Source organism: Tursiops truncatus, chromosome 12 (assembly GCF_011762595.2).
Source record: "Tursiops truncatus isolate mTurTru1 chromosome 12, mTurTru1.mat.Y, whole genome shotgun sequence".
In the NCBI taxonomy this organism is placed as follows: Eukaryota; Metazoa; Chordata; class Mammalia; order Artiodactyla; family Delphinidae; genus Tursiops; species Tursiops truncatus.
In genome coordinates this window covers 80,126,736-80,154,424 of record NC_047045.1, presented here as the reverse complement: position 1 = coordinate 80,154,424, position 27,689 = coordinate 80,126,736, and the positions used below count along the sequence as shown (strand labels likewise).

At 47.7% G+C, this 27,689-nt stretch overlaps 2 protein-coding genes across 10 annotated transcripts in view; one reads left to right on the top strand and one right to left on the bottom strand.

Moving 5' to 3' along the window:
- Nucleotides 1-12,001, bottom strand: part of SYNJ2 (synaptojanin 2) — a 95,866-nt gene extending 83,865 nt beyond the window's left edge. For 3 of the 7 annotated variants that reach the window (XM_033867894.2, XM_073789776.1, XM_033867893.2), the window contains exon 1: nt 11,054-11,272. In XM_033867894.2, the coding sequence (XP_033723785.1) occupies nt 11,054-11,180 (127 nt within the window). In that variant the 5' untranslated portion in view covers nt 11,181-11,272. Of the gene's footprint in view, nt 1-11,053; nt 11,273-11,982 lie in introns of those variants that run through there. The other 4 variants (XM_033867898.2, XM_033867892.2, XM_033867895.2 and 1 more) reach the window with 4 other exon arrangements.
- On the top strand, nt 11,398-13,649 carry LOC101328855 (small ribosomal subunit protein uS7-like). 3 transcript variants are annotated; one of them, XM_033867901.2, is made up of 2 exons: nt 11,398-11,782; nt 12,694-13,649. In XM_033867901.2, the coding sequence occupies exon 2, from the start codon at nt 12,746-12,748 to the stop codon at nt 13,328-13,330; it is 585 nt and encodes a 194-aa protein (XP_033723792.1). In that variant the 5' UTR covers nt 11,398-11,782; nt 12,694-12,745; the 3' UTR covers nt 13,331-13,649. The 3 variants fall into 3 exon arrangements, with proteins under 3 accessions (XP_033723792.1, XP_033723793.1, XP_033723791.1); XM_033867902.2 differs by having other exon boundaries at nt 11,398-11,815; XM_033867900.2 differs by having other exon boundaries at nt 11,398-11,844.
- Nucleotides 13,650-27,689: the final 14,040 nt, after the last annotated feature.

Here is a 27,689-nt window from a genome sequence, read left to right as displayed (position 1 = left end):
CCCCCCTCTTGCCGTGGTCTAGGGGCAGTACTTCCACTGGGTCCAGACCATCTCCTTCGAGCCTATCAATGCTGTCCCAAGAGGGGGGACACCCGGCTCTTCCAGGCTGTGGTTTACTCTTTCCGTGTGATCACTTCACTCTTAAAAATGTATCTTGGGGCTTCCCTGGTGGCGCAGTGCTTGAGAGTCCGCCTGCCGATGCAGGGGACATGGGTTCGTGCCCCGATCCGGGAAGATCCCGGGCCCGTGAGCCTTGGCCGCTGGGCCTGCGCATCCGGAGCCTGTGCTCCACAACGGGAGAGGCCACGACAGTGAGAGGCCAACATACCACAAAAAAAAAAAAAATGTATCTTGGCCAGAGTCTCAGAATCAATTCACACCCCCACTTCTGTTGTTGGTCACATTTCAATCCATCAAGTAAATCTGAACTTACACACATACAAATGCAAGTCAGGAAGAAAAAAAAAAAAAAGCCAAGCCAAATTAATTAAAACCTTGCTGGCAATACACCAACTAAATTTCAGGAAATTTATTTTTCATATAAAATACAGGGACGGGTGACATAGACTTGAACTGTACTGATAGCCATCCACAGTGAGTGACAGGTACAGCAGATTCCTTTTTCCTTCCACTTTTGCGTACATCTGAACATTTTCACAGGTAAAGGAAAAGTTTTGGAGCCACGCAGCCCAAAAAAGGAGCCTGGCGAGATCTGATATCCCATTCCTCCTGGTGAGTTACAAAAAAAAGGCCAGGCAGAAGCACACTTGCTCAGTCTGCCATCTTGTCAACCTTACGAGGAGCAAACCTACAACTGGGGAAGGCCTGTTCGTGAGCCACGGACACAACAGGCCGCTGCGACCTGGGGTCACCACCCAGGCTTCCCAAGACCGGAGCCGGAAGCCCCCAGCAGGATGTCACCCAGGAGGATTCGCTCGACTCTCTCAGATGCCCTCAGGCAGGTCAAACTTCAAGTCACGGACCGAATAAACCCAGGCCACGAAGCCTGACAAAGTGGCCAAGGTGGCAGTTTACACAGAGCCTTGCTCGGCTCCATGGCCACGTCTCCAAGTCAAACGAAACCTGACACTGTGGCCTCTCCCACAGCAGCTGGGAGAACCCAGGCCCGTGTTCACACGGGACCTCTTCCCCCAGCAGCTCAGGGAATTTCGGGACACTCACTAATTAGCTTCATTAAGTCTCGCGGAGCCTCCTGCCCACCCCACTCCCTGCCCCACGGCAGGCACAGCTGGGGGTGGGAGAGGCAGGGCTGCACGCCTCACACCCACGTGTAAACACACACGCACTTGCAGACCACCCTTCCTGCGGGGCTGTCTGGAGAACTCTGGAGCATTGCTGCTGGCTCTAAAAACGGACGAAACGCATGGACAACGGGCACAGTTCCCTTCATCTGGTCTGCACGACGTCTAAAAGCGACCAAGAGAGACAAGACGGCAAGCGCTTTTTGTCCCAGTACACAAATAAGAGAACATCTGTGTGTTAACTGTGGACGGCAGACCCAGGGGAACGGTTACAGGCTCTGGCTTTGTATCTATACTTGAGATGCCTCCTACCGTTGAATCAGGTCATCGAGAAAACTTTATAAAAACCTTTGAAATTGGTGCCAACCTGTTTGGCTTTTCTGCCTCTGGAATTCCTGTTCCCGCTGATCCACATTAAAGACAGATTCTCAACCTAATTCTTTTAGAAGCTGGAACTTGGAAGCATTCCTCCAGCAAACCTCCTGCTGGCAGGCTGGGTGGCCGCCTAAGTCACGTTGGAATAGGACTAACCTAGAAATCGGCCAATCAACGATCATCAGTTTTTCCTAAACTCACCACCCAACTCAAGCTCCTATCTCAGCACTGCCTGAAAACATCAAGCAAAGGTGAGCCCCTTTCCCTGGGAAGCCTTTTCAAGTTATGATCCTTACGGGTTGAAATGTGCCTTGAAGAGCTGTGCTTATGCCTGTTGGGCCCACCCAGCTCGCCCACCAGTCCCCATAAAAGCAGCAGCGTGCACCTGCCGCACAGCTGCGCAGAATTTAGGACCACTCAGGGGCCAGGGAGAAACCACTGCCCTCGACAGTGGGAATAAACCCTCGACTTAAGTCTGCTTGACCTCTCATTCCTCACTGGGGAGACCCATCACAGGAAACCACAGCTGATGTGAAAAGAAAGCTGCCCCCAACCTTGAACCTCATGGAATGGCCGGGGTTCCACTGCCAGCTTTGCCAGCTGCCGCCAGAGGTGTACTGCCCCTCGCAAAAGTAGAGACTGCAACCTTCTAGGGGGAAAAAAATGAAAGCACTCTTAACCTTATCCAGAAAAGGAAAGCAAAAAGCTAGACCTTTAGAACACAAATGGTAATTTCAAGTTCAGAGCCGGTCTATCCAACAGTGATGTGTTTAGAATACTCTAAAAGTCTGAGACAACAGCTTTCTAGTAACAGAAGGCTCCCACAATCCTTCTCTGGACCAGCAACATTACCAAATGCTACAGCTGCCTTTTAAAAATAGTTTCACTTGAAGAGACCATTGTTTCGGAGTGCACGAGGACAGAGGATTCAGAGTACTGCCTAAACGAGCTCCAGAGACGGGCATGAGACGCTAAGGCTGCTGCTGCCGCCACCAAAAATCCTGTATGCGAGCACAGGTCACTCTCCACACCTCCCCTCCCGGGAGCCTGTGCAGCCCGCCAACGCCAGGGTCCCGGGATCCAGGGACAACTTCCCACGGAGAACGCATGGCGCGCCTCAGGCTAGTGCGACGTGCAGGCTCACCCCGCATCTGTACCCCTCCCTCCCCACCGGCCTGAGTGAGCCAGAGCCCCCTAATCAGCTGCTCCTTTAACCCCGCCCTGTCTGAGCCAAGAACAGATGCCCTCAGGTGACCTACACACAGAGGCGGGTCCAAATCCAAAGCTGAACCCCAGGAGCTCTGCAAACAAAGAAGCGAAAGGGAAATCTCTCCCAGCAGCCTCAGGAGCAGCGGATTAAAGCTCCACAATCAACTTGATGTACCTGCATCTGTGGAATACCTGAATAGACAATGAATCATCCCAAATTGAGGTGGTGGACTTTGGGAGCAACTGTAGACTTAGGGTTTGCTTTCTCCATCTAATTTGTTTCTGGTGTTGTGTTTATCATAGTTCAGTATTTAGAATTTATTAACAATGGTAGATTTGTTTATTGATTTGGTTGCTCTCTTCCTTTTTTTTTTTAACATATATATATAATTCTTTTTTCCTTTTTCTCTTTTTGTGAGTGTGTATGTGTATGCTTCTTTATGTGATTTTGTCAGCATAGCCTTGCTTTTACCACTTGTCCTAGAGTTCTGTCTGTCTGTTTTTTGTGGGGTTTTTTCCGTATAGTTTTTATCGCTTGTTAGCATTGGTAGATTTGTTTTTTGGTTTGATTGCTCTTCTTTCTTTTTCTTTTAATTACTTTAAAATTTTTTTATTTTTAATAATTTTTTTAATGTTTCATTTTAATAACTTTATTTATTTTCTTTTTTGTTTTCTCCCTTTTCTTCTGAGCTATGTGGCTGACAAGGTCTTGGTGCTCCAGCTAGGTGTCAGGCCTGTGCCTCTGAGGCAGGAGAGCCAAGTTCAGGACACTGGTCCACCAAGACCTCCCCGGCTCCACATAATATCAAATGGTGAAAGCTCTCCAGAGATCTCCATCTCAATACTAAGACCCAGCTCCACTCAACGACCAGCAAGCTACAGCGTTGGACACCCTATGCCAGACAATTAGCAAGACAGGAACACAACCCCACCCATTAGCAGAGAGGCTGCCTAAAATCATAATAAGTCCACAGACACCCCAAGACACACCACCAGATGTGGTCCTGCCCACCAGTAAGACAAGATCCAGCGTCATCCACCAGAACGCTGGCACCAGTCCCCTAAACCAGGAAGCCTACACAACCCACTGAACCAACCTTAGCCACTGGGGGCAGACACCAAAAACAACGGGAACTACGAACCTGCAGCCTGCAAAAAGGAGACCCCAAACACAGTAAGTTAAGCAAAATGAGAAGACACAGAAACACACAGCAGATGAAGGAGCAAGGTAAAAACCCACCAGACCAAACAAATGAAGAGGAAATAGGCAGTCTACCTGAAAAAGAATTCAGAGTAATGATAGGAGAGATGATCCAAATTCTTGGAAACAGAATGGAGAAAATACAAGAAACATTTAACAAGGACCTAGAAGAACTAAAGACCAAACAAACAATAATGAACAACACAAAAAATGGAATTAAAAATTCTCTACAAGGAATCAATAGCAGAATAACTGAGGCAGAAGAACGGATAAGTGACCTGGAAGATAAAATAGTGGAAATAACTACCACAGAGCAGAATAAAGAAAAAAGAATGAAAAGAATTGAGGACAGTCTCAGAGACTTCTGGGACAACATTAAACACACCAACATTCGAATTATAGGGGTCCCAGAAGAAGAAGAGAAAAAGAAAGGGACTGACAAAATATTTGAAGAGATTATAGTTGAAAACTTCCCTAATATGGGAAAGGAAATAGTCAATCAAGTCCAGGAAGCACAGAGAGTCCCATACAGAATAAAACCAAGGAGAAACACGCCAAGACACATGTTAATAAAACTATCAAAAATTAAATACAAAGAAAAAATATTAAAAGCAGCAAGGGAAAAACAAAAAAAAAATAACATACAAGGGCATGCCCATAAGGTTAAGAGCTGATCTTTCAGCAGAAACTCTACAAGCTAGAAGGGAGTGGCGGAATATATTTAAAGTGATGAAAGGGAAAAACCTACAATCAAGATTACTCTACCCAGCAAGGATCTCAGTCAGATTCGATGGAGAAATTAAAACCTTTACAGACAAGCAAAAGCTAAGAGAGTTCAGCACCACCAAACCAGCTTTACAACAAATGCTAAAGGAAATTCTCTAGGCAGGAAACACAAGAGAAGGAAAAGACCTACAATAACAAACCGAAAACAATTAAGAAAATGATAATAGGAACATACATATCGATAACTACCTTAAATGTAAATGGATTAAATGTTCCAACCAAAAGACATAGACTGGTTGAACGGATACAAAAACAAGACCTGTATATATGCTGTTTACAAGAGACCCACTTCAGACCTAGGAACACATACAGACTGAAAGTGAGGGGATGGAAAAAGATATTCCATGCAAATGGAAATCAAAAGAATGCTGGAGTAGCAATTCTCATATCACACAAAATAGACTTTAAAATAAAGACTATTACAAGAGACAGAGAAGGACACTACATAATGATCAAGGGATCAATCAAAGAAGAAGATATAACAATTGTAAATATTTATGCATCCAACATAGGAGCACCTCAATACATAAGGCAAATGCTAACAGCCATAAAAGTGGAAATCGACAGTGACACAATAATAGCAGGGGACTTTAACTTCCCACTTTCACCAATGTACAGATCATTCAAAATGAAAATAAATAAGGAAACACAAGTTCTAATGATACATTAAACAAGATGGACTTAATTGATATTCATAGGACATTCCATCCAAAAACAACAGAATACACTTTCTTCTCAAGGGCTCATGGAACATTCTCCAGGATAGATCATGTCTTAGGTCACAAATCAAGCCTTGGTAAATTTAAGAAAACTGAAATCATATCAAGTACCTTTTCTGACCACTACGCTGTGAGACTAGATATCAATTACAGGAAAAAATCTGTAAAAACTACAAACACATGGAGGCTAAACAACACACTACTAAATAACCAAGAGATCACTGAAGAAATCAAAGAGGAAGTCAAAAAATACCTAGAAACAAATGACAATGAAAACACAATGACCCAAAACCTATGGGATGCAGCAAAAGCAGTTCTAAGAGGGAAGCTTATAGCAATACAATCCTACCTCAAGAAACAAAAAAATCTCAAATAAACAACCTAACCTTATACCTAAAGCAATTAGAGAAAAAAGAACAAAAAAACCCCAAAGTTAGCGGAAGGAAAGAAATCATAATGATCAGAGCAGAAATAAATGAAAAAGAAATGAAGGAAACGATAGCAAAGATCAATAAAACTAAAAGCTGGTTCTTTGAGAAAATAAACAAAATTGATAAACCATTAGCCAGACTCATCAAGAAAAAAAGGGAGAAGACTTAAATCAATAGAATTAGAAATGAAAAAGGAGAAGTAACAACTGACATTGCAGAAATAAAAAGGATCATGAGAGATTACTATAAGCAACTACATGCCAATAAAATGGAAAACCTGGAAGAAATGGACAAATTCTTAGAAAAGCACAACCTTCTGAGATTGAACCAGGAAGAAGTAGAAAATATAAACAGAACAATCACAAGCACTGAAATTGAGACTGTGATTAAAAATCTTCCAGCAAACAAACTCCCAGGACCAGATGGCTTCACAGGCGAATTCTATCAAACATTTAGAGAAGAGCTAACACCTATCCTTCTCAAACTCTTCCAAAATATAGCACAGGGAGGAATACTCCCAAACTCATTCTTTGAGGCCACCATCACCCTGATACCAAAACCAGACATAGATGTCACAAAGAAAGAAAACTACAGGCCAATATCACTGATGAACATACATGTAAAACTCCTCAACAAAATACTAGCAAACAGAATCCAACAGCACATTAAAAGGATCATACACCATGATCAAGTGGGGTTTATTCCAGGAATGCAAGAATTCTTCAATATATGCAAATCAATCAATGTGATAAACCATATTCACAAACTGAAGGAGAAAAACCATATGATCATCTCAGTAGATGCAGAGAAAGCTTTTGACAAAATTCAACACCCATTTATGATAAAAACCCTGCAGAAAGTAGGCACAGAGGGAACTTACCTCAACATAATAAAGAGCATATATGACAAATCCACAGCAAACATCATTCACAATGGTGAAAAACTGAAACCATTTCTTCTAAGATCAGGAACAAGACAAGGTTGTCCACTCTCACCACTATTATTCAACATAGTTTTGGAAGTTTTAGCCACAGCAATCAGAGAAGAAAAAGAAATAAAAGGAATCCAAATTGGAAAAGAAGAAGTAAAGCTGTCACTGTTTGCAGATGACATGATACTATACATAGAGAATCCTAAAGATGCTACCAGAAAACTACTAGAGCTAATCAATGAATTTGGTAAAGTAGCAGGATACAAATTAATGCACAGAAATCTCTTGCATTCCTATATACTAATGATGAAAAATCTGCAAGAGAAATTAAGGAAACACTCCCATTTACCATTGCAACAAAAAAAAATTAAAATACCTAGGAATAAACCTACCTAAGGAGACAAAAGACCTGTATGCAGAAAACTATAAGACACTGATGAAAGAAATTAAAGATGATACAAACAGATGGAGAGCTATACCATGTTCTTGGATTGGAAGAATCAACATTGTGAAAATGACTATACTGCCCAAAGCAATCTACAGATTCAGTGTAATCCCTATCAAACTATCAATGGCATTTTTCATAGAACCAGACAAAAAATTTCACAATTTGTATGGAAACACAAAAGACCCTGAATAGTCCAAGCAATCTGGAGAAAGAAAAACAGAGCTGGAGGAATCAGGCTCCTAGACTTCAGACTACACTACAAAGCTACAGTAATCAAGACAGTATGGTACTGGCACAAAAACAGAAATATAGATCAATGGAACAGGATAGAAAGCCCAGCGATAAACCCATGTACATATGGTCACCTTATTTTTGATAAAGGAAGCAAGAATATACAATGGAGAAAAGACAGCCTCTTCAATAAGTGGTGCTAGGAAAACTGGACAGCTACATGTAAAAGAATGAAATTAGAACACTCCCTAACACCACACACAAAAATGAACTCAAAATGGATTAAAGACCTAAATGTAAGGCCAGACACTATAAAACTCTTAGAGGAAAACACAGGCAGAACACTCTATGGCATAAATCACAGCAAGATCCTTTTTGACCCACCTCCTAGAGAAATGGAAATAAAACCAAAAATAAACAAATGGGACCTAATGAAACTTAAAAGCTTTTGCACAGCAAAGGAAACCATAAACAAGACAAAAAGACAACCCTCAGAATGGGAGAAAATATTTGCAAATGAAGCAACTGACAAAGGACTAATCTCCAAAATTTACAAGCAGCTCATGCAGCTCAATATCAAAAAAACAAAGAAACAACCCAATCCAAAAATGGGCAGAAGACCTAAATAGACATTTCTCCAAAGAAGATATACAGATGGCCAACAAACACATGAAAGGATGCTCAACATGTCTAATCATTAGAGAAATGCAAATCGAAACTACAATGAGTTATCACTTCACACCAGTCAGAATAGCCATCATCAAAAAATCTACAAACAATAAATTCTGGAGAGGGTGTGGAGACAAGGGAGCCCTCTTGCACTGCTGGTGGGAATGTAAACTGACACAGCCACTATGGAGAACAGTATGGAGTTTCCTCAAAAAACTAAAAATAGAACTACCCTACGACCCAGCAATCCCACTACTGGGCATATACCCTGAGAAAACCATAATTTAAAGAGTCATGTACCACAGTGTTCACTGCAGCTCTATTTACAATAGCCAGGACATGGAAGCAACCTAAGTGTCCATCGACAGATGAATGGATAAAGAAGATGTGGCACATATATACATGGAATATTACTCAGCCATAAAAAGAAACGAAATTAAGTTATTTGCAGTGAGGTGGATGGACCTAGAGTCTGTCATACAGAGTGTAGTAAGTCAGAAAGAGAAAAACAAATACTGTATGCTAACACATATATATGGAATCTAAAAAAACAAAAACCAAAAAAAAGTTCTGAAGAACCTAGGGGCAGGACAGGAATAAAGACGCAGACATAGAGAACGGACTTGGGGACACGGGGAGGGGGAAGGGTAAGCTGGGACAAAGTGAGAGAGTGGCATGTACATATATACATTACCAAAAGTAAAATAGATAGCTAGTGGGAAGCAGCCGCATAGCACAGGGACATTAGCTTGGTGCTTTGTGACCACCTAGAGAGGTGGGATAGGGAGGGTGGGGGGGAGACGGAAGAGGGAGGAGATATGGGGATATATGTACAGCTGATTCACTTTGTTACAAAGCAGAAACTAACACACCATTGTAAAGCAATTATACTCCAATAAAGATGTTTTAAAAAATAAATAAATAAAAATAAAAATAGTTTCACTTAATTTAAGAAGACTTCACAAGTTAAGTATTCAGCCCAAAGTCTACTGAAAAATGAATGCTAGGTTAAGTGACAAATGTGGACTGCACGTGAGCTGAGGCCCATTCCTGTCATTACGCCCTCTGTTCTAGAATCCAGACTATTGTAATCACCAACATAATGTACATGATTTCAGCCCAAACCTAATTTCCAACGGAAAATATGCATTGCATTCCTTTCATTAATCATTTTAAAATCTTCACTTTTGAAAAAATAAAGTCTTTTTATCCCAGTGGCTTGAAAGGAACTCAAATATATAGGAACCTTGCTTAAAGTTGCTGTCATCCCACTGAATAATATTTTAATCTCTTTGATGAAGCAGTAGTTTTGTACCATGCAATTTAATCTCTCAGCTCTGATACATGTGGTATGAAGTAGACATCTAAAATGGAATGGAGATTTTTGTGGTTTTCTTTCAAGACCTTAGCAAATGACCAAACTTGGACTTTTCGGGACAGAGCACAAACTGGAATAATCTGATAATAATTTAATCCATGATTACTGCACACTTATGGTGCTGACAATACTGGAGATGTGTTTTAGTAACCAAGTGACTGAAAACAAGCCAGATAACTATATGCTAATGAAATGATTAGGGAAGCAGAAAGAGAAGAGATGGTCCTTCCAAGATGTATACCGAAGAATCTAATTGAAGAATTGATGCATACAATCTGAAAAAAAGACGATTCAATTATAAAATGTGGTGGGCGTGACTGCACAGGTCATCTACCTAAAGGACTGGTGAACCTCCTCTGAGCTTTGTTTAGCTACAAACAGGGGAGATGATGGACACCAGTTGTAAGCCTACTCTCTACTGTTCAGGTTGAAGTTCTAACAATTCTACCTGGTTTCGCTCCCTTTGTTACCTGGCCTTCATCATGAATGTTAGCCACAAAACAAGGTGATTCCAAGAAGCCGCACACTGTACAACAATACAGAAATAGTCACTGGAAGTCAGGTAGAGCTGTTTGTCACCTTGGGCAAGCACGTTCCTTAGCCTCTTCAGGCCTCAGTTTACCCCTCTGTAGTATGGGGATAATACTAGTCCTTTTGTAGAACTGTGAAAATTAAATGAGATGGTCTCTAAAGCCCTTGACACAATGTTAGTGTCAAGACTTCCTGGAGCTCACAGGTGAAATACATTGACTTGGCAACCGCCTAATGTCAAATACACCCAGCACTGGTTTTTGTGGGGTTTTTTTGCCTCCAAGTTCTATACTTTGCTGTACTGATGCTTCTCAGCCAAGTATTTACATGAGGCAAAGGTGCCATCAGCGCTTTCTCCGGAGTCTATGTTACGGTGCTTTCGTCCCCATCCCCCCCGGGAGTGAAGGAGGCCATCACAAGGGAACGGGCATTCACTGGTTTCATCAACAGGTGCCAAAGAAAAACAGCGCCAGGCACTTGGTCGGACCGCCTCCTAAGTCACCCCTCTTAGATGGTCTTGAATCTGTAACGGGTCCCAGGGGAGCGCGGGGCAGAAGGGACCAGAGGCGGCTCTCCAAGAACGGACCCCGCCGGCAGGCGCGCAGACCGCAGACCCCTGTGGGCCGCCTGTGCACCCGGGAGCAGCCACACGTGTCTTCTGGCGTCCCCGGCGTCACTTCATTCAAACTGGCCACCCGCCACCCTGCGCGTGCGACGCCCACGCCTCCGCCACCTCCGCGCCGCCCGGGACTGGTCGGCGACCAGGCGACCTTCCCTCCCGGCATCCTCCCCGGGACAGGGGACCAGGGCGCGGCCCGAGCCCCGGCGCCGTTGCGCAGTCGCCGGCCCGGAGCCCCGGGCGGCGCCGCCTGCCGCACTCACCGAGCGTGGCCACCGTGCCGGCCTCGAAGAGCAAGCAGTCCCCGCGGCCGCGCGCCTCCAGAAGGATGCTGCTCTCCCCCGAGGCCTCCAGCCGCCCGAGCAGCCGCAGCCCTTTGCTTAAAGCCATGGGCGCGCGGCCCGCCGCCGCGGCTCCCCGCGCTCCCGCAACTTCCAGGAGTCTCACTTCGCGCCCACGCCGCCGCCCGGCGCAGGCTCCTCCCCGGCCTCCGCCCCGCCGCCTCCTCTGCGCCCGCGCGCGCCGCCCCGGGCAGGTGAGGGCGCGCGGTCGCCTCCCCGCCTCCCGGCCGGCTCCGCCGAGGCGCCGCGCTCCCCCCAGCGGCCAGGCAGTGGTGGGAGGCCTCCGGGCTCGCTCGGGGGCTAATCCGGGGCCCGGGTGCGGAGGGGAAGTCCCCCTGCGGTGGGCGGCAGTCAGGAAGGAGGATTCCACACATTCCTCGGCGCGGAGGAGGCTGCAGTCTGCCGGGCGCCCTAATGCGCCTGAAACGTTACAGGACGCCCGCGGCCTTATATGGGCAGCCGGGACCTGGCCGGCGCCGCGAGGCTGGAAACCACCGGGCCCTCCGCTGTCCTCACTGGTCCTCCCAGTCCCGCTCACGCCTCCCTCTCTCGTCTACTTCTGCGACCCTGGACGAGTCCCTGCTTCTCTGGGCCTCAGTAGCCCTACGGGTGAAGCGGGATTAGAAACTGTACCTACTTCGTAAAGTTGCGGTGAGGATGGAGTTAATTCGTGTAAAGGGCTTGGTGAGTGCCTGGCGAGTGGAAAGTGTTCCGTAAGTGTTGCCTTCTACTAGCTTTCTGTACGGAGGGTACTGCGGTCCACTGTCCCCCGCCCAGGTAGAATTTGGGAGGATCAAAGGTGTGTTTTCTCGGAGAGAACTGAGACCCTGATCTCTAGACCTGCCACTTACCGTGTGAGCTTGACTTCTCTGAACCCGCTTTTCTCCTTTGTCGGATGGTGACCGGCACCTGCCCCACCGGCTTACAGGATGGGTGCGGAGGAGCCTAACGCTCGGGAGTAACGCGCAGGGCCAACTGTGAGACGCTGATGGGTGTGGGTGCGCCAGGGCGGGGCCCTTCCCTCTCCCTGCCCGCGCCCTTTCCCTCCATCTTGCAACCCCTCCTCCCACTCTGGTGAGTGTGTACAGTCCTTGACTTAAGGGTAGATACTACAACAAGCCAGTTTGTACTCAGACATGTGGACAGCAGCACATATCCCTGCATCCTCCACTGGAGTACGTGGACCTGGCAGCTATGCAGGGGCCCTCTTGGCACTGGGTTTTAGCCAGGATGTCGGGAATGGTCTGCAGGGGAGGGGAGAGAGAAGAAGGAGAGGGATTCCCTGGAATCGCCCTTTGGGTGGGTTTGGGGGGCCTCGTTTCCTTCTCCTGTAAGGGATGTATATGGATGGCCCTGAGACCTCCGTCAGGATGTTCCCATCAGGCCCCACACTCAGTTGGTTCCTCTCACACCCATTCTGCTCACATGGAGAAGGCTGTGGGATAAGCCATTTGTCTCTCGGGCAAGTTCCAGAAGGAGCAGAGCCCCCGGTTGGCAAGCAGGATGGTGGCGCCCTTGCAGAACACTCAGGAATGACCAGGAACGCTTCCTATCTGTGCCAGGGCGCGCGTGGTCCACGCCGAGCGGCCGAGACGCCTCGGCTGCGCCTTCAGGATGACGGAGTGGGAGACAGCTGCACCTGCAGTAGCAGAGACCCCCGACATCAAGCTCTTCGGGAAGTGGAGCACCGATGATGTGCAGATCCATGGCATTTCCCTGCAGGATTACATCGCAGTGAAGGAGAAGTATGCCAAATACCTGCCCCACGGTGCAGGGCGCTACACGGCCACGTGCTTCCACAAGGCGCAGTGCCTCACCAACTCCATGATGATGCACGGCCGCAACAATGGCAAGAAGCTCATGACTGTGCGCATCGTCAAGCACGCCTTTGAGATCATCCATCTGCTCACAGGCCAGAACCCCCTGCAGGTCCTGGTGAACGCCATCATCAACAGTGGCCCCCAGGAGGACTCGACCCGCACGGGGCGAGCTGGAACAGTGAGGCGGCAGGCCGTGGACGTGTCCCCGCTGCGCCGTGTGAATCAGGCCATCTGGCTGCTGTGCACAGGTGCCCGTGAGGCCACCTTCCGGAACATCAAGACCATTGCCGAGTGCCTGGCAGACGAGCTCATCAGTGCCGCCAAGGGCTCCTCCAACTCCTACACTATCAAGAAGGATGAGCTGGAACGTGTGGCCTAGTTCAACCACTGATTGCCTGACCACAGCTGCAATAAACCTGTTTTCCCTTTGGGGTGCCCCCCCCCAAAAAAAGAATGACCAGGAACCACCAGACATTCCATCCTCTGTGGATACCCTCTCAGGGAGTGATTTGGGAAATAAAGGAAATGTGAACAACAGCAGAGATTCAAGTCATTCCTGAGCCTCCTGCCCCCTTGTCACAAATTCAATTATGTGGTGGATATCCCGGGTATGATGCTCATACGCTATCCAAACATTTGTAAAATGGAGACATTATTTCCTTCTGAGAACAGTGTGCCCATTAAATGAGGCAGAGTAGCCTTTGGCCCACTTTTTCTTTCCTTTTAGATGCAAAGCTCACTTCTTCCAGGAAGCCTTCCTGGGATGCTGAGGTTCCAGACAACAGTGTTTATGTACCCTCAGATACACAGGTGTCCACTTCAGCTCTCACCTGCTCATATGTTGTTTGAGAAGTGTTTTTAGATTTCTCTTAGCCCTGTTTCACAAATTAAGTCATATGATCTTAGGAAGGGGACCAAGTCTTTTAAAATTTTCTCTCTCCTCTTCTTTCCTGCCTTTCCTAGTATCACATAATTTACAGCTCTGCACAGTGGCATGCTGAACATATTTTAGAAAATTTCCTATAGTCCAGACCAGCACTTGAGCTTTACACACAGCTTTAAGACACAATAAGATGAACCACTATTTTATGTACCACTGAGAAGGAAAAAATGGTGCCAATTAAACCATGTAATTAAATCGTTAGCAGTGCCCTGATTTCAGCAATGCTATAACGTGCATCTTAGACACCAATAATGGGTGTTCCCCTGCCTCTGAGAATTGGCACCTGCTGTGTTTTCAGGTCATGGTTTGGAGTGGGATGGTCCACAGGGGCAGCAGAGGAAGCCCCATCCTTACATACACACTGCCTTGATAGGCTGAGGGTCACTCGGGCACTGGCACGTTTAGCAGATGGAGAAAGTATCAGATCTTGAGACATTCGAGAAAAAGGTCAGCTCTGATACCTAAACCATGAGTGGAACCTGGGAAGACCAGTGGACCCATGTGAGTGGCGAAAGCTTGGGCACATCCCACTCCTGAGATGCAGAGCACTTGGAGGTCTATGATTGGAGGGGGAGGAGGTGAGGCGGGAAGGAAAAGCCAGCTCCGTCACCCCTGGAGTAGACAACGGCAGGAAATGCAACGGAGCTGTGGCCCGGGGAGTCAGCCAGGACCTGGGGAGCCAGGGAGCCCAGCAAGTTATCAAAGCAGAGAGAGAAACAGGGGAGAGATACACGAAAGACTGTACCTGGTGCCTATTGCATGAGAGGCAAAAGGACAGCGAGAAGTCAGAAAGGAGCCCAGCGTTGAGAGAATGGGGAGGTGGTGGTCCTATCGACAGAGACAGGAGAATGAGGGAGGAAGCCAGTGTGACCAGAGACAGGAACTGGGGGTGGGGAAGTGGGCCTGGTCTGGCTTGTGCTGAGTTTAAGATGATGCGGGTCAGCCAGCAGGAAAGGCCAGAAATGAAGAGTGGAGGCTGAGGGCAAGAGCTCTCTGAAAGGGGGTTGGGGGGGTGAAGGCCAGTCTGAGTGTGGGAGGGGCAGGAAGAAAAGACTAGAAAGAAGTGGCCTGAGATTAGGGAAGCCCAGGTGTGGCAGGGGATGGTCTGGGAAGCAGGATGGTCACTGGTTGAGACCCTCAGAAAGGTCCCTAGCAATGAGGGCTCAGGGAAGAGCCTTGGTTTGGTGAGGAGGTAATGGTGACCTCTGAATTAGAGGCTGGGAAAAAAGCTTGCAAAGAATTAAGGAAGAGGGCTTCCCTGGTGGCAAAGTGGTTAAGAATCCAATGCAGGGGACACGGGTTCGAGCCCTGGGCCAGGAAGATCCCACATGCTGTGGGGCAACTAAGCCCGTGAGCCACAGCTACTGAGCCTGCGCTCTAGAGCCCACGAGCCACAACTACTGAAGCCCATGTGCCACAACTGCTGAAGCCCACGTGCCTAGAGCCTGTGCTCCACAACAAGAGAAGCCACTGCAATGAGAAGCCTGCGCACCACAACAAAGAGTACACCGCAACTAGAGAAAGCCCATGCGTAGCAATGAAGACCCAACACGGCCAAAAATAAAAATAAATTTAAAAAAAAAAAGAATTAAGGAAGAAATGGGGGCAGTAAGCGTAGTCTGCTGACTCTGGAAGCCTGGCTGGGAAAATCACAAAATAAATAGGATGGTGGGCAGAAGGGACAAGAGACCTTTCTAAGATGGACCAGGCCTGCTTAGATGATGTTTATATCAGATCATCCTAGCTGCTGGATGAAACTTGAGGGAGCAGTGGCGCCAGAGAGGGAGGGGGTGGCTTTGACAACCCAGGGGCGCTGGCGGTACGTGGACAAGGGCATCGGGAGTGGGGTGGAGAGAAACGGCTGGGTTCGGTATAGGTCTGTGAAGGGTGAGCCCACAGGATTTGCCGTTAGAGCAGATGTGGCATAAGAGGAAAAGGCAGGAGTTTGGATGATGCCATGATCTTGGCCAGAGCACCCGGAAGGATGGAACTGCCATCATCTGAGATAAGGGCAGCCGTGGGAGGAGCAGGTGGCTGGGTGGGTGGGCAGATTAGGGCATGTTAATTTTGAGATGCCCGTTAAAAATCCAGGTTGAGGTGCTGAGTGGGCAGTAAGTTACGCAAGTCTGGAGTCCAAGGGCGAGGTCTGGGCAGAGAAGTAAGTGTGGAAGCTATCAGCATCCCGATGGTGATGGCCTGGGTGAGTTCACCAAGGGCTGAGTGCTAGTCAGAAAAGGGAGTGAGGGCTGAGCCCACGGGTGCTCTGATTTGGGGCACTGAAGGGGAGGAAGGGGGCCCCAGAGGCTGCTCTGGGTCCAGTAGGACGAGGACTGGTCCTTTGAGTTTCGTCACATGGAGGTCATGGCTGCCCCTTATGAGAGCAGTTTTGGGACATGGGAGGGGGTACAAGTCGTTCTTTTTTACAGCCCGTTTCTTCTTGCATGACCCTTTGTACAGTCAAGGATCTAGGTATTGACTCCAGGTGATTAAAAGCATGCAATACACTTTGAGACCGTGATTTTGAACCCTCTCAGCTTCTCCCCGTAAAACACTCCATCGCTCTAATTACACTTGGACCGTCTTCCAGTTTTCCTGCCTCTGAAAGTGTGGCACACACCGGACACCATTCTCTAATAGGGCTCTGACTCATCTAATAATTAAGTGACTGACTCACGCATAATTAAGGTGATGATAATAGGATTTTCCTGGGTTCGTTTCAGTTTCATGTACCTTTGAACTTTCCTTAAAAGGGATTCATTAAACGTACAACTAATATGACTTAAATTTGATATCTTAATACAAGTTTTCAATTAAATGCATTCACAAATTGGAAAATATCCTTTTGTCAGACCACACGCCCTTTTAGGGATTTCAGAAGAATGTGATCACCGTAAGTATAGTGGCAAAGCAAATCAGCCCGTCAGCAAGATGAGCTGTATTGATCCCTATGTGTACTGACAGGCTGGCTTTCAAAGCTTCTAGCCCTCGGTTTTAGTAAAACTTGAACGTTTTTCAAAGTACTTTTCACATGCAGTATTTCATTAGATATTAATGACACTGAATATGTAAAGCTAAAAGCTAATATTCTCAAGTCATTAATGAACTAATTCATTCATTTACCCAGACTGCAATCTCCCATAAACTTGTTTAGTGGCCTTTCACTCCCTTAACTCTGAAACCTCAACGTCACCAAAGAAACTGCATAAGCTTGCAAACTGGTGTCATTTTTCTAAACGATAATTATTTAACATCATCAGATATCCTGTTAGTGTTCACGTTTCTGAGTGTCTTGTGAATGTCATCAATTGCTTTCCATAGTCTGTGTGCATCACACAAGTAACGTTTACACAATGAGACCGATGTGTCTCTTAACCTCCTTTAAATACATAGGTTTCCCTTCCATTTCTTTCTTCCCTTGCAATTTATTTGCTGAGAAAACTAGGTAGCAGCCCTCACAGAGTGCGTTCTGCGGAGTGTCCCTGTGGTATCGTTTAGCGTGTTCCCTTGCTCTCTGCATGACCTATAATAGAGCTCAGTGGCTGGAGACGGAAGCTCTAGCAGATTCTGTCTCCTGGGTGGGTGTGTTCTTCCCGTCAGGAAGCACAGGTCTGATTTTTTCTCTTTGGGATGTAGCAGCCATCGAGCCTCAGTGCCATAGTCTTTGCAAAACAGTCACGCTCTATTTATCATTTTCTTCATTTGTAGCTAAAATTCTTCTAAAAGAACAGAAAATTCCCATCTACTATTTGTTTACCCGATGGTAACGCAAACAAGAGAGGTAGAATAGGAATCTCTTCCTTTATTTACCAGTGTTCAAAATAATGAGTCATTTTGAACTCAGTGAATTGGTCCATTAACATCCTCCAATGGTGACCAATTAGTTTTTTCATTTTTCACTTTCATTATGAACTCATATTTGAGTTTAAACGGACTTGATGTGTCCCAGTCCGCTGCAGTCTTATCTTTATTGATGCTCAAAACGTTCCCTCTTTGGCCAGTGGGAGCATCTTTGTGGGATGGAACCGACTCCAGTGGGAGTTGGTTCCAGGGTCCTCTTGACAGGACTCCAGTTGGTTGGGATTGATTGGTTCCTTGCCTTCTCGTGTGACAATATCAAGCTCATCTTGTACATTTTTTACTCCTAAGACCTGGAATTCATCATTTCTTCAAGAAGCCCTGATTTTTTTTTGGTGGAAAAAGGAATCTCAAGACCACAGTTGGTCATTTATAAATTTTAGCCTCATGATCTCATAACTTAACTACCTGTTAATCCAGGACAGTTTCACCCAGTTAAGCTCATTTCCTCTAAGACAATTGTTTCAACCTTCTCCTCCTCACACACCCCATCTCCTTCACCCCCTACTCTCAGCAGTTTAGGCCTCAATACCTCCTAGAGAGAGTAGAGCCACGAGAAGAGAATTCCCTCATCTTCCATCACCGAAGCTTCCCCGTCGTCTTCTTTCCTGCAGTGACAGGGAGGAAAACTTGAACTTACGTTCTTCTCAATAAGCTCTGCAGTACGGAAAATATACGAACTTCAAACAGCTGCAAAAATAGTGTCTTGGGGGGAAAACAGAGTTTCTACATCAGTACAAGTCCCTGCTTCCCTCCATGTGCACAGACCCCGTCCACCTTGCCTTCCCAAGGACTCTGTTCCTTCTCTTAGCCCTACTGTCCCAGGTCACCCATCTCCCCTTCTCTCCTGGATCGCTCCCCGCAGGGTACAAATGTGCTCCAGTGTCTCCCACTGTAAAGAGGAGACCCTCCCTCCACCCCACGTCTCCCTTACCACGGCCCTTCTCAGAGGTCATGAACTTCGAACGAAGCCAGTCTGCAGGATTTGGGTGGGTGGGGGGGTTCCCAGCACGGTTCAGGGGTGTTGAAGCAAGCTGGAGCTGTCCAGCTTCGACAGGTTAAGTCTCGCCTGGGCCCACCTCTCCTCCGGACCACTGCGACCACCCTTCCCTGGACTATGGCAGTAACTGGCCTGCTTCCTCACCCCACCTCCAGCATGCAGGGTGAGGCATGTCACCCCCTCGTCCCGGCTTCTGACGGCACTTGAGTGTGGTCCCCCCTCTGCCCCTGCCATCCTCCCACCCATGCCCCTCCTCCACCGAGGAGGCATGCCACCCTCGAGCGGTCCCCCGACCGTGCCAAGCCCCAAGTCAAGGAGCCAGTGTGAACTGTCGTCCACCGTCTGCGTCCCTCTCAGCTTGCTTTCTTCAGCCTCCACGGGACCCCTCAGGAGGAGTCCACCACACTATTACCCTCCCTAGCAGGTGTCCCTATTCTTTCCCTCGGTAGCAGGGATTCCTGTCTGAATCCTTCACACATCTGTGCTTTACTTGGTTACTGTCACTCCGACAGAATCCTGTAGGAGTTAAACGCCAGGACTCGGCAGCCTGACGGCCTGGGTTTGAATCCTGGAGCCACGCTTTCCACGCTGGGCGACCTTGAGCAATTTAATACGTAACTTGCTGCCTCAGATTCCTCACGTTTTATATGTGAGACTGAAGGACACTGTGGGCATTAAGATACATGTAAAGGGCGTGGGGCAGCGCCTGCCCCACGGTGGGACTACGCTGGCGTTAGTCACCACCCCGCGTCTCCCACTGTCCCGCAGGCTTCAGGGCCACGTCTGTAGACTTACTGTTGGACGTCCAGCACCTGGCATCCTGGAGTCCTTGTTGAGTGAGGGAATGAAGGACATGTGGACACCTGTGTGGAGCCGGCCGGGAAACTGAGCCTCTTACGCAGACGCTGGGCCAACGGCAGCTCGGGTGATACAGGCCTTCCCTTTCGTTCCCAGAGGCTAGAACTGAAATACACAAGAGAAAGACAGAGCAGCCACAGTCATGGGAGGAGTGGGAGGTTGGTCTGTGTTCTCTGTAGCCGGCAGCCCCCCGCCCAGGAGAACAGGGCTGCCCAGCTGTGAGGCCCTTTCTAGCTCTCCGGTGTCACCATCACAGAAACAGCTGTGTGTTGGCCGCTGTCCATCCTGCCGGGGTTGGGAAGCCCCGCGGTGCAGGTGAGGTCTGCAGTCACCTGGCTCAGCTCTCCGGGGAAGCTTGCCTGGCTCTGCTGGCCTGGGCTGCGTGGCGGGTGTTGGGCACCATTAATAGGGGGGCGGCCTCGAAGTTCATTTTATGAAGGAATTTTCTTTTGTAAACGAGGAGCATGAGGCACCGATCTGTGTATCTACACACACACACACACACACACACACACACACACACACACACACACGACTGGACTTACGACCTCAGGTCGGGATACCTGGGTCCAGGCTCTCATCAGCTTTCCTCACAACCCAAGACCATGACCTCTTGGAGGGCTGCACCCGAGCCTCCCAGGCACCAACTGAACGCCCAGCAGAGTGTGCCCAGCAGCTGGGCGACCCCGCAGACGTGGCGAGCTCCGCAGCGCCAGCAGCCGCAGTGATGCAGGATCTCGCGTGTGTCTGTGTGGCGCCTGCCCTTCCTCCTGGTCTCCTACTGAAAGCCAGCGACCCCTGATGTTAGATGGGTGGATACAAAGACGGTTCGTGGGGGCACCTGCGGCCCTGGGGGTCAGGGAGCTTTATTCACTCCTGTGGCCAAGACCAAGCTCCACACACAGGTGTGCCAGCTGCCAGCCGGGCCTTGGGCCGCACCCAGCGCCCCAACTGTAAAAACAACCCAAGGCACACCTGTTCCAGGTCGGGGGCGGGGCCTTTCCCATGCCAAGAACAGTCAGGGCCTGCTGGTCCGTTGTTCAGTTCAATTCCACACTCAGGGAGAACATACCAGGGGTGGGATGATTGCTCAGACTAACGAATAATCTGGCTGTCCGGCCACCTAAAGAAGCTCTGACGGCGAAGCTCTGTCCCCCGCACGCCCCAGCCCTGCACAAGAGTTGGGCCAATAGATGAGCGGGGGCGGGGGGCGGGGGCATGGCTGCCAAGCCCCTCCTCCCCAGCGTTCCTGCACGAGAGGAAGAGCAGGCCTCCCGAATGGGCTCGCACTTCAGGAATGGGGAGGCCTGTTTCCCCTTCTATCCTGGACTCTTCTCCAGAAATACCCCTTTGCTGAGTGGGTTACTACAGGGGTCCCCAACCCCCGGGGCAGCAGACCTGTAGCGGTCCTAACGCTCGCCCCCCATCGCTCGCATTACCACCTGGACCATCCCAGCCCCCGCCATCTGTGGAAAAACTGTCTTCCACGAAACCGGCCCCTGGTGTCAAAAAGGCTGGGGACCACTGGTACAAGACCCATCGATGGAGAAAATGCCAAGTGTTTAATAGTAAGATTTGTACATTGTCACTCCAGAGAGCGGAGAAAAAAGTTACAGAGGGGTGAGTTTTGGTTCCACATCCAGAAGACCTTTATAGCAACTAGATGTGTGTAATAGTTTTGTCTTTTCTGTGTGTGTTTTTTTAAAAAGGCTGCCTGTGTAAATGTAAGCTCCCCATCCTTGGAGGGATGCAGGCAGAGGCTGGATACTGAACCCATCCTGTGGAAGTGTGAGAAAGGAGATACTTTCTTTATGTTTCTATTTTTCTGTATATTTGAAAACTTTCAAAATATAAATTTTTAATGGAATTAAAAATATAATAAAATATAGCTTTTAAATAAAATACAAATTTTACAAATAAAATATACATCTAAAATAAACAGTTCTTTCAACTTTTCTGAATGCTTAAAAATTATCAAAATACAAATTAAAAAAAATTTGCTCTTAAATTTTGCTTTTTTATATAGTTTTAAAAATTAAATTACTACATGGTGATTCCCTTTCGAATAAAATTAACTTAGTTAAATCTCTTAGTAACAACGTATTATAGCCAGTGTATCATAGGTACTTAGGAATGCTTTGGCTGGAAGTAAGAGGAAGCTCAACTATAAAAGTCTTAAATAAACAAGAAGTCTCAAGGTAGGTCATCTAGAGCTGGGGTAGCAGCTCAGCAATGTCATCAAAGATCAAGGCAAGGTCCTTCTTTCTCTTCCATCATTCTTAACGTGTTGCCCTGTTGTCTCACAATCACAAAATGGTTGCTTCAGCTCCAGGCATTGCACCAATATTCAAGGTAGAAAGAAGAGAGGAATCTAGGTCAGCTGCATGTGTCCCTTTTATTGAAAAAAACAAAAAACAAAAAACGGCAAAAGCTTCTCCAGACACCCTGAACAAATTTCCACTTAAGACTCACTGGTCAGAGCTGTGTCACGTGAACCCCATTAGCTACAATAGAGACTTTTCCAGTCTCTTCAGTTGAAATGGACAAGACAGAAAGGGGCTGGGAAGGAACAGGTTTTGGGTTGGATGACCAGCAATGTCTGCCATGTCTAGCACAGCCAGCATCTGATTGTCTTGTTGTTTTAGCACAAGGCTTAATGCTGCCTAGAAAGTTATATTATTTTAATTTTTCCTTATGTCATGTATCTCCTCCCAAGGCAATCATGGTGAAATAGAAAGGACAGGAAAGTGACTTGCTCACTGAATACTGAAGTCCCGATAGGACTTGCTATTAGATACCAGGTCTCCAAACTTCTCACCCACAGTTTTTTCTGTTGGCTACACTGCCTCTGACTCTCTAATTTCATATTTTATCTATTTGAGTGAACTTGTTTTTCCACTAGGCTGCTGACAAATTTAGCAGGCTTAGGTGGTTTTCCTTGTCTGCTGAGAAACGCACAGATCACCGGTATTTTCAGCATAGCTCTGGAGCCTGGAGGCCAACTTGTCACTGTCCCCATGGACAGGTTTCCACAGGGAGTGTAGAAGAAAAAGGGGGAGTCACATAAAAAGCTGACAGCAACCGAAAAAATATCACAGCATTTTTGCAGATCAAGCTGTGTGACTATTTCAACCACAAAAGTGAACACGAATCTACGTAAGACGTGACAAAAAACGGTAACTAAAAATGGACCTGCCACGGTTTAGTGAGCACAATAGAAAGAATAAAGGAGCTGTCACCTCAGGTCACCTGGCTCATCCCCATCTTAGGAGTCCTTACTTCTGTGGCTTCCTGGTGAATTGAGATTCTTCTGTGAGGCACCATCTGTCTTTGATCCTCTTCTTTTCCATGAGGTTAGCTCTGCATTTTTTTAGTGCCAGAGGAAATGTCTTTGTAGTTAAGTTTCCCCACCACTATTTTATTGAGATAGAATTGACAGATACCATTATATGACTTGAAGATTAGAAGAGGTATTCTGCTTGATTCTCCATGAGGACATGGCTCTTGTACTACGAAAATGTCCCAGTGTTTTGTTTTTAGGCGTATTTGTGATGTGTGGGCAGAAGGCTCCGAAGTCACCTCCAAGGGAACAGAGGGTCTTCAGTCACAGTGGCTATTTTCAGCTGGACTTGCCTGCTGCCTCCTGATGCCCTGCGGACCCCCAGGGGCCCGCACGTAGTTATTTAGACAATAATATTGACTGGACAGCCAGACTTTTTCAGTCTCTTTCTATCCGGAAGTTTGCTCACAGTTAGTCTAATAAGCTTTCTCTGCCTCTCAGTGCCAGGACTCGCCGGGAAGTAGTGAGGATATATTTATAACTTCCTCTCTCCTCTCTTTTCATTCTCTCTGCCACAACTTCTGCCCATTCCAAAACGCTTTATACAAAAATCTAAAACTCCACACTGAACCAAATAGGGCAGTCAGCTGTGAGAGGAAGGACTTCCTCTCCTCTCTCCTCAAGGCTTGGTGACTTTCCATTTCTCCCCTCCTTTGGCCAAAGGGTGACAGTAGGTCTTTGCTCTGCCATCACCTACCACGGTGGTTCTGAGTTTCAAGAGCCCCTGAGGACTTTGCACGACGATGGCTCGGATTAAAATCCTGTGTCCCGCTCAGACAGCTGACCTGGGTGATCAGCCTGAACCTCGACGGCTAAGTGGAAACTACCTCCCGTCCACTTGTGAAACTACTCATCCCTCCCTCTTCAGGACATTCCTTCATTTCCCGTATTATAAGAAAAACGAAAGAGAAGGAGAAGCAATTACAAGAAAAAGAACAGGACTCGGCTGATGAAATGTGAGATGAGATTCTGTTTAGGTGAGGAAATTGATTTTGTCTTTAAAGTGAGTCACCTAGACCTTTAAGAATCTGATGAGAGGTGCAAATCCTGTTCCCCAGAAAAAATGTAAAATACACACATAATATGCTACAATCGCATGCGATTCACTGACACACGCACCCCAGTAATATATGGACCAAAGGTTAAGAATTCCTCTTTTGGAAGCAAGTTAGAAGAAGCTGCTATCAAGAGTATCTCTTAAAAGTTCTCATCACAAGAAAAATAAAAAACAAATTGGTAACTATGTGAGGTGATGGATGTTAGCTAAACGTATTTTGGTGATGGTTTCACAATATACCCGTTTATCAATCATTCTGCTGTATACCTTAAACTCATACGATGTTACGTGTCAATTATATCTCAATATAACTGGGGGGAAAAGCACCTCTACAGGTGGTTGGGAAGTAAATCTTAACCACGAAGGCATTTCCTCTGGCGCCTGAAAAAGGCAAAGCCAACCTCATGTAATAGAAGAGGGTCAAAGACAGATGGTGCCTCACAGAAAAATTTCAGTTCACCAGGGTCAAGTCTCCTGTTGTAGACAAATACCTATAGTTTATGCTAATTTGTTTTCCATTCTGTTTAGATTTGTGGCAAGGGAAGTAGAAATCCTTCTGAATTACGATGGATTGATCCGTCTGGAAGTGATTTAAACACATCAACCAAAGAACTCAATCTCAAAACAATGGTCTGTTTCCTTTTGCAGTTTTGCTTGGTTTTGCTTCCTCTGGCTCCTCATTTTCCGGTGGACTGATAGTTTTCCAAATGGTACGTTTTCAAAAACTCCTGCTTCATTAAACCAACATATTTGTAGACACGTGTCTAGGGTCAGGGTGGACGCATATTCCGGCTCAATAAAGAGGGATTATCTCAGGCAGGACAGGCTGGTGTAGTTCATGCTGCACAAAAAACAGCTCCAGACCTCAGTGGCTCCACGTGGAGGAGTCTCCTCCTTGCTCGTGCAAATTCTGCTGTGGGTCCCAGCGCTCTCCAGGCCACCTCTCCTCTGTGTGCTTCAACTTTTCCTCCCCCTCATGTCAACACTTACTCCCGCTGTCATAGCATGACGGAAAATAGGAGCTGAGAGATGAGCAGTAGGAAGTGTCCTCGATGCTCCCAACTACGTTTCTGTGGCTAAAGCAAGTCACACAGTGATGCCTAATTCTACGGAGATGGGGAAGCGTGATCCCTCAGCGGGCGCAGAGGAAGATGAGAACAAAATGATGATGAAGGTGTAACGTGCAGGGACCGCTAGAACATGGCTGAAAATTAAAGTACGTTTTGAGGAACGTGTGCTGAGATGTTCTCCGTGGATGGGGAACTACCCTCACCTCAGACTTTAAAAATAAATGACAGGCTTTCCACTTCCAGCCTTGATGAAGTAACAGAGGGCAGGTTACCTCTCCTTAAATAGAGAAAAACAGAATATATGAAAAATGGGTTCAGACTTTAGACAACAGGCATCACGGGACTCTGACCACTGAGAGAAGAGAAATAGGTGAGCCCCGTTATGGCCCCAAATTCTGCCTGAATGCAGAGTCTAGGCTCAGTACAGGGAGGGGGAAACCACATAGAGTTCTGTGGTCTCACTGAGTTGAAGAGACAGATCGGAGTTCTGGGAGAGGAAGCCTGCTAGGATTAGACGGGCGGAGTTCAGGAGAGAAGGGAGCTACAGAGAAAGACTGTGTTCTGGAGAGCTGCAGAACGGCTGCAGCTGTTAGCTGTCTCCAGCCCCTAGAGACAAGGCTCTCGCTGAACGTTGCCCCACGCGCCCCTGTGAGGACACCACGTGAGAACAGTGATGCAACCAGCAGAAATCAATGGGCCAAACGATTCCCAGGACTCACACGGGGCTGGGAATAGGTCAGAGAGGCAGCAGCTGCAGTGGGACGACATCCTGCCTCAGGCATCTGGCAGGGTCCTCAGAAAGGCACCCCCTCAGCAGGGGCTCACGCGCGTCCTCCACGACCAGTCTCCCGTCTGGACTGGAGGGAGTGTCAAAAACGCAAGTCCACTCAGAGCTCCGGTTACTGCAGAAGCAAGGCCGGGGTGGTCAGCCCGGAGCCGGGCCATGTGTCGTCCCTCTGCTCACAGCCTTTCGGTTCTGTGCGTCCAGCCTGCTCTGCCTGCCTGCGGCCTCTCTGCTTGCTGTCCCTTGGCCTGACCGAGGTCCTCGAGGGCTAAGGCACAGCATCTCCTCGAGGTCCAGGTGAATCAGTAATCACAGCAGCCAACGTTATTAAACGAAGGAGTGAACTGAATGCAGCCTGAGATGTTTCTGTATCTGCGTGGGAAGGAGCTGGGGAGCAGGTTGACCTGGACCAAGGGGACATCCTACGTGCAACTCCAGGGGCAGCCCTGAGTCCAGACTTTCCGTTATTAACTGCGCCCCTTCCCCTCTTCACTTGAGAATGAGCTACATCTGATGGCTAAAAAGCAAAATAGAAAGTCACTATTAGCCAAAAACGTATGGGTGCCACTCGGAGAACAGAATCGATTTAAAGAACAATCCACATTAGGCAGCGGGAGTGAGAAGCGGTGAGCTGACCGCTCGGCCGGCAGGAGGGATGGGCCCTGCCCCCAGCCGCGGGCTCGATTTCAACAAGGCCGCAGGCCTCACTCCAGGCCTGTCACATGCCTCACGTTAGCTTTCCAGCCAAAGTGCATCACATGATATTGGATTTAATGTTCAAATAATAAGCTCACAGTGTCTCCAAGATTCTCTGAGAGACAGTGCTGCTTAGAAGGAAGCTGCATGCCGAAGCACCAGCAATAACTTTTAAAGCCTTGGAGACAACCAGTCTCCTCTCTCGTAGCCAAACTAACGCCCACACTAGGAAACAGAAAGATTACAGAACTCCCTCATTAGTTTAGAGGCTCATCATTTCATGAAGGCTCAGGGTTTGTCGAGGCAAAGGGCGCGAGTGAGTGCTGACTGATGCTCGGAACTCAGAACGTGCTTGGCAGGTATGGGGCAGAGGGGGGTCACTCCTGCACTTCAATGGACCCATGTGTGACGACAGTGACAATGACCATTACAGAAGACAGAATCGACATCTGCACCTCCCCTCACCAACTGCTGTGGAGTCGATTCGCGCTGGCTGACCACTTTGAGATCAAGAAGGTTTGTAGGAAAAAAAGAGGGTAATCCGACACTCACCCTGGATCGCATCTGCTCATGAGCTCACCTCTGTCTCCTGCCAGGTGAGATGTGCCTAGAGCAGCAGGTGGAAGTTGGGGCCAGGTCCTGCTTTTGAATTGGCAGGGTTGATGAGTGATGAAGTTTGGGACACACGCTGCTCTGCCCTTAAACTCACTGGGACTGGGTCCCAAAGGGTCACTCGGGAGCCAGTCCAGGGGTGGCTGACCCCACTGAAGCCACGGGGTTGTGGGCCCACGCCCACACCCTGCCCTCGTGTGGGCGACTCAAGAAGGGCCCAGGGCTGGGAAGGGCTCTGGGACACATCTGTTCTTAGCCCAGCCACTCCGTGGCTGAGGGGACTAGGGTCCAAGAGAGCTCACATGACTTGTTCAAGGTGACAGATGTGTCAGACACAGCCCAGGGATCCGACTCATAATTCAGACCTCTTTCCGTTACCAAGGGTTTCCTTCACCAGGAGGAAGGTCTTCAAATTTTCGATGATTCCCACCTCACAAGGTTGAACTAGCAGATGAACTGAGGTCTGTACATACAGCGAGAATCAGCCCATTTCTAATGGGTGGTACTAATACTGCCCAGGAAA